Source organism: Cherax quadricarinatus, chromosome 13 (genome assembly GCF_038502225.1).
Source record: "Cherax quadricarinatus isolate ZL_2023a chromosome 13, ASM3850222v1, whole genome shotgun sequence".
Taxonomy (NCBI): domain Eukaryota; kingdom Metazoa; phylum Arthropoda; class Malacostraca; order Decapoda; family Parastacidae; genus Cherax; species Cherax quadricarinatus.
Genome location: NC_091304.1, coordinates 1,452,746 through 1,459,945, shown reverse-complemented (window position 1 = coordinate 1,459,945; position 7,200 = coordinate 1,452,746). Strand labels below are relative to the sequence as shown.

The 7,200-nt window shown below is 34.5% G+C and overlaps 1 protein-coding gene across 1 annotated transcript; it reads left to right on the top strand.

The window, feature by feature from the left end:
* Positions 1 to 1,726: 1,726 nt before the first annotated feature.
* Positions 1,727 to 6,940, top strand: mge (translocase of outer mitochondrial membrane 22 homolog mge; the record flags this gene model as incomplete). Its single annotated transcript, XM_053776475.2, is given in 2 exon segments — positions 1,727 to 1,854; positions 3,335 to 6,940. Coding segments are annotated over 2 exon segments (206 nt in total), but the record flags the coding sequence as incomplete, so codon positions are not given.
* Positions 6,941 to 7,200: the final 260 nt, after the last annotated feature.

The window sequence follows — 7,200 nt, the reverse complement described above, 5'->3', positions numbered from 1 at the left end:
TTGCTTGATACTACTTTCTCAACTTTTTGAAAATCAATTGGATGGTTAAAATCTCTTACATGAATAAATAGAGCATTGGAATCTTGTCCAGTTCTAATGCTATATTTATGTTGTTTTAATCTTAGTTCGAGATTTTTACCAGTTTGACCGTAATAAACTTTATCGCAAATTTTACAAGGAATCTTATAGACACATCCATCAGCATTTTGAGGGGAATTCTTTATCAAAAGTTTTTTTACTGTATCAAGATTTTTAAATACAACTTTAATATTAAAAGTCTTAAGAAGAGAAGGCATATCAACCAAGTTTTCATGGTAAGGGAGAACCAACATATTTTTAGTTGAATAAGGCTGGTTGTCCCTTTTTGGATTTTAAAAAGTATTTCTAGCAACTTTAAAAGATTTATCAATTACATTTCATGGGTATTTTAAATCATTACCTATTTCATAAATTTTGGATATTTCCTCATCTATGAACTCAGGACTACAAATTCGTAAAGCTCTCAGAAACATTGATGAGAAAACAGACAGTTTGACTCTATCTTGATGCGAGGAATAATAGTGGACATAGGAACAGTTATTAGTAGGTTTTCTGTAAATTTTAAATTTGAATTCATTATTCATATGGATGTGTCTATAAGATTCCTTGTAAAATTTGCGATAAAGTTTATTACGGTCAAACTGGTAAAAATCTCGAACTAAGATTAAAACAACATAAATATAGCATTAGAACTGGACAAGATTCCAATGCTCTATTTATTCATGTAAGAGATTTTAGCCATCCAATTGATTTTCAAAAAGTTGAGAAAGTAGTATCAAGCAAGTCCATGGTCGACAGGAATATAATTGAATCTTGTTTCATAAAAAGCAGTTTTGACAATAATATGAATATTTCCTTTGGTTTATATAAATTAGATCCATTTATAATTAATAGAATTTGGGAAGAATTTAATAATACACTGGACAAATAATCCTTAAAATTTCTTATTTCTTGGGTAGAATAGTTTGTGAGGTGAGTTGTGCCAAGGACCTATCCAAGTTGGGTCGGCGCGCGTCAGGTGTTTAAACCGTTGTGGGATCTGATAGTGAGGTGCCGGCCAGACCCCTTATATAGCTTCCTTGGATGCTTTACTTTCATAGTTCCTTGATAATGTGAGTAGTCACGAAAGCGCTTGGAATTTCTCTATTTTTTCAGAGTGGTTGTTTTGCATACATATATATATATATATATATATATATATATATATATATATATATATATATATATATATATATATATATATATATATATATATATATATATATATATATATATATATATATATATATATGAGATACAGTACTTCTATCACTGTCTACCTGATGCACTGTTTTAAAAGATTCTTGCACATGTTCATGTTTCAATTTCTCTATCTTGAAATACACTATGTGGTGATATGGAAAAGAACTCACAAGTAGATTGATGTGCAAGTGATTGTGTTTTCTTTTCAATGAACCTTAGTAAATGATTATGAGAAGGCACATAGGATGATATAAAAAGATTTGGCACTCATTAGGCAACTGTAGAAACATTTTGGACAACAGCTGATGTTCATTTAATTTTTCTGATGCTTGACCATTATTAATTAAGCACTTTTACTAAACTGTGGCATGTTTTATTAAAAAAGCAAAACATATCTGCTTGTAGAAAAAAAAATCCCTCTTAGTAGCTCCTTGTCATCTTCCAGGCACATATGAACTGACCCGACAAGTAGTGTGGATTGCAGCTAGTACATCTGTCATCTTGTTTGCTCCTGTGATGTTTGAATTAGAAAGGCTTAATGTAGAGGAGATGATGAAACAGGATAGAAATAGGGTAAGTAATGAAATAAAACAGTGTTAATAGTTTCAGTTTCATCCAGAGATCAGTCTGTCTTTCCTAGATATGTCATTATGAGTTGTTAAAAATGTCTACCTCATGTCTATAAAAAAAAACTCCTTTGAAACCTATTTTTATCCTCCAATGTTAAGCACTAGTCTTCATTGTTGCTGCTGTTTATAGGAATCCTCTATCTTATAGAACAGTAGATCATAAACTTTTTATTTTTTGTTGCAACCTATTTCTGATTCCAGTTTCTAGATCAGCTGGTTGACTTTTGCCATCCAAATGAATCACTTGTGATAAATTGTCAAATAGATTAAAATACTGGTGAAGTAGTTAAGAAAAAATTTAATTAACTTCCTTAACAACAGTGACCAAAAAAATACACGTGAAAACTTACTGAAAATTTTTGGTTTGATCTACCATATTTTATGGTGAACAGGATGCTCTGATGTCAAGGACACTTCCCCATTTCTGACTGGCTAAATTTTGGAAAAAATGGTAAATGTTACTTTGATTTCCAAGATGCTGGGTAAACTTTTGAGACTTATTTTGCGAAAAAAATAGCATCTTCGACGCTGTAAAATACGGCATTTTAGCAGTTTCACATTTGAAAAGTAAGCAGTTTAAGGGCTTTCATCCCCTAAAACCAGTTTTACCACATCCACTTTGGTCTAGCATGTACCCGACAACTTCTTTTGTTTTCTAAAGTGTAGTGAAGTGTCTTCATCAGTTTGGATCTTCAGCCGTTCCTGCAGCTTATTTATATTTAAATTTCTTCAAGCCCAGCATGATGTACTATACTGTGCTTTATGTTTGAGGAATATATTGATACTGGATTTTAAATTTTTGTGCATGAATGTTTTTAGCTAAGATTCCAGACTGCTGTTTCTTAACATAAGTTCAACCACTGGAAACCTTTAGATATCCACTCATAATGACTTGGTGACCCAGAAATGAGTTGAAACTCATTGGACAAGAGCCATTGTCATTAATAAAGATATAGTTTACTATTATTGTGCAGGAGTTGATCCATCTTCATACACTATACACTATAATAGTAAAAAGCAAGCCAGATTTATCTGAAAAAATTTTGTGAGATTCAAGTTTTATATTTTACAAAGAGGCGGAGAGATTGTTGACAGTTTTTTAAATGTGTGGATCTTCAAGATTTACTAAAAGTTTAGGTACACATACACATCATTTAATAAGTCTTGAAAATCTCAGGTATACGATAATAATGGCATTAATATACATTTGGCTATCAACAGTTCTATGTATAGCCCTTAAAGCACCCACTTCTCGTTTGTATATTGTATAACTCGTAGTGAGTTATTGTGGGCCTGAACTTGTGCTGTACCTACTGGTCATATGGTACAAGTATGGGTCCACACCATTCCACTTTCAGTTTAGCCATTACCACCATACTGTATGTGCTCAGAATGTCTTAATGCATTTTACTACCTCTTTTCAGCTTGTATTGGGTCCTGGATCAGCCATGTCAGGACCACCAGTTGCTCCAGGCCTTTTGCCTTCTCCTCCAACACGATAATTTGCCCGCTGATATGTGTCTTGAACCTCCATCTGTAAGAGTTGTATAATTATGAGGGTATTCATTTGTGTTACATCATATCAGGTAGCATAGTAAAGTGGGATCAGTTTCACAAACTTGTTTATAAATATGGTAATTTGTGCAGTTTTTCATTTCTGGCCATATGCAAAATTGAGACCCTATGATGTCCAGGGTTATGATATATTTACAAAGTATCCACATACTGTACTGTATCTATAATTCTGGCACCTCATTTTTGTTCTGGGAGTTCATCCTTACATATGTGATGTGACTGATGTATAAAGTTCCCCAGAAATCTCATGTCTGTACAGTGCATTGTTATTAAAGTGTTTTCAAGGAACTGTCATGAATTTTTATAACGAATTCCTCATGCTGTTTTGATTTGTAACAAATACAAATGTGTATAATATAAGAAAACTATAATTATTAAGCAAATGCAAGTGAGGTAAAGGGGAAAAATTATGAAAAGATAAACTGGTACAAGTAAGAAGGAAAGACAAAGAATGGGAGTCTACTTGAAGGGAGTTCCAGGAGTTGACACCCCTGCAACCTGGTTCATGACAAGGACTTATGGTGGATCAAAGCCTGATGAACCAGGCTGTTACTGCTGGCTACATGCAATCCGGTGCGTGAACGAAAGCCCAACTGGTCAGGTACGGACTGTGTCTCCAGTTCCCTCTTGAAGACAATTAGAAGGTCTTATCTTAAAATATAATGTATGCAAATTTGAGACATTAAGGCAATGTATTGTCCATCAGGAGTTTGTTAAACCAATGCAGTGGTCACTTGACCACTGATATTCATCTGTTCCAAAACGCACATATCAAAACTATTTTAACTCAGATCCCAAGGGAAATGGTTTTATGGTAATTCTTTCCAAGATCTCAGAAGTACACCTTTTACTGTCCCTTGGACTTAAATGCTCACAGGTATAACTTGCAGCTACTGTATTTCCCTTCCTCTGCTTCTCTTTCATCCACAATAACAACAGCCCGTCTCTGATCATTTTTCTGCCTTTTTCACTTCAATATTCTTTATAATTGATTTTTGCTTGGTAATGGTAGAGACGGTTGACTGTGGAAAACCATACTTATGCACCAATGCACTAATTCAAACTCCATGTTTTCTTCACAATTTTATGCTTGATCCTCAGAGAAATTGCCTGCTTACTCTGCACTTTAGTGGCTATGATGACTTGGTAAAACAAAAGAGGGTGCAATTAAATCACAGATGCAGTTATGAAGTGTAAATAATCCAAAGTTGGTGTGGGCAACACACTCAGTAGTTTCAAACTGAAGAGGAAACGGTACACTGTAGTACAAATGGTATTACAGAAACATTCATTCCCATTGCTGATTGGCTGCTAACCCATGCCTACACCCCCACTGATGCTTCTATTGGCTCAAATGCTGCCCAAGAGGCAAGCTACGTCATTGCTAATTGACTGAGGCCCACCCATGTATGCCAGCCATAGTATGCATATCGTTTCTCAAATTTTTTATCAGCTAAAAACTGAATTTCTTTGTGAGTGTAAATCAGTAAATCGTAACTCAGATGATCATAACTGAAGCCCATCATAACTCAAGGGACCACTGTACATACATTACATGGACACAGTGAATATATATATAAGGGAAAAGGTTGGGGTGGCAGCAGTAGTAGTAGAGGTGGTGTCTTAAGTGGATGCATAATTCGTGCTAGAATCTCTTGAAATAGTAAAACCGCTTTTGTGTAACATTGTTGGGGACAGGTATAAAGTTAATCTCCATGTGCTTGCATCTCGTATTTGGTTGAGCAATGACCATACTCATCCTTCCATCTTATAAGGTGATTGCTGTTCCAAGGTTGAACACTGGCTTTCAGGTTGTTGCATCTACTGGCATGTGTGTTTGCTCAGATTTGTTTCAAGGGTTTGGAATGTTCCTCCAATGTATGATTTTTTGCATCTGCAGGAAATTGTGTAAACACCTATGTGGACTTTCTGGGTGTGAGATTTAGTTAGGGTGTGAGCCTGAAATGCTAGCTGTGGTAGCAACTGTGATGCTACTTTGAGCAGGTGCTGTGGAGAAATTTTAGGCAGTTTATAATTAAGAAGGCTGTGAATTTTCAGGAACTGGTGTTGCTGCATGGAGAGTTTCAGATGATGAAAATGCGTTTTTTGCAATCTGTGAAATGGAAAGTAACCAAGCTCGTAAAATGTTTGGTGTAGGAAGGCAGATTGTTAGTCCAGGTACTCTGGGCAGCAAATGCAGAAGGTTCCTAGGAAAAAACCTGTTGGCATGTCTTGTTTGGTTTTGGTGCCCCCACTGGAGTGAATGAGATTTTTTGTTAGTAGGTTTTCTGTGGACTTTGAATCATAGTGAGTTATTGGCTTGTGTGAAGATGTCAAGTAAGGGGAAATTTATTATAAGTTTCCTCTTAGAAATTTAATTGAAGCCTCAACTATCTTAAGCCTTTTTATTTTGTAGCTCATGGACATAGTGTTTAGGGGATAAGGACATTATGTAATGCATGGATTTAGAGGTAATGTTATTGAAACATTCTGCCTCTAAGTAGTCCATGTGAAGATTTACTAGTACATCATTGATGGGGGTGACCCCATGCTCATCCTCTATATATGTATTGACTTCACAAAACCCCTGGTGGGAGAAACATTGCCTTAAGAAATAGCTTGAGATGCATATGGGTCTCTTGCCTAACACTGTAGGTATTACTGCCAGGAATCATCACAATTATTGAAAATGCAATATGGAGGTTGATTAATGTAGCAAATCAGTGAGGTTAGCCAGAAAAGAGATCAATCACTGGGAAATGTGGGTGACCCCTTTTACTCCCCATGGTAGTGTTTCCATAGGCAACTTTGTCAGTAAGTTGATCTACTTGTATTATATATTACTGAAATTGAAAAAAAAAATAGATTGATGTTTTTACAATGTTATCATGTTTAATTTTACAATAAATAACTCCATGAATACTTGACATGTATTCTTAGGTGTTTTTTTAACTTGTAAACATGAGTATGTAATAGTACCAAACAAGCTTATCTGAAATGGAAAGAGCAATGTAGATAATTTCCGAGCAGTCACGTTAGCTACTTAAATTATAAATCATATAGTGTAATAAATGTTCAGGTAAATATCTTGAATTTGAATTTCTAGTATTTTGTACATATGTTCATATGGTTACTAGGTATTTTGCAAGGTTATGTATAGTAGGACTTTTGTATTTAAATATATTAGAACTTCATTAAAATAATTTATTAAACAATTTTAGATCAAATGGGCCTGTGTTTTGTGCAGTCATTAGAATGAGGAAGATGACACCTTGTACAACTTTGGATGCTTAAGGATAATGTTGTTTGCCACTATCTAGATAGTTGCTGGTATGTAATGTAGAGCTACTCATTTTTTATTGTATTTTGTGATATAGAATTATTTGTTGTATATTATAATAACTGCTGTTGACCAACTTTTGTGCATCCTTCCAAATAAATTTTATACTAAAAATGCCTTTTTTTTTTTTTAAATATTACCTATCATCTCAGCTATCCCCTGTAAAAAGTAAATGATTCATTCTTGGAAGTCTGACACTGGTTTGTATTAACCTCTGTACTTGTGAATACCAAATTATTCATTACAGTTTTATTTTATAAATAAACCTGAAGTCTTACCATTGTATTCTGTAGCACTAATTTGAAGTTGGTAACAATTTTTTTCTTTCAACGCACCAGCCGTATCCCACTGAGGTGGGGTGGCCCAAAAAGAAAA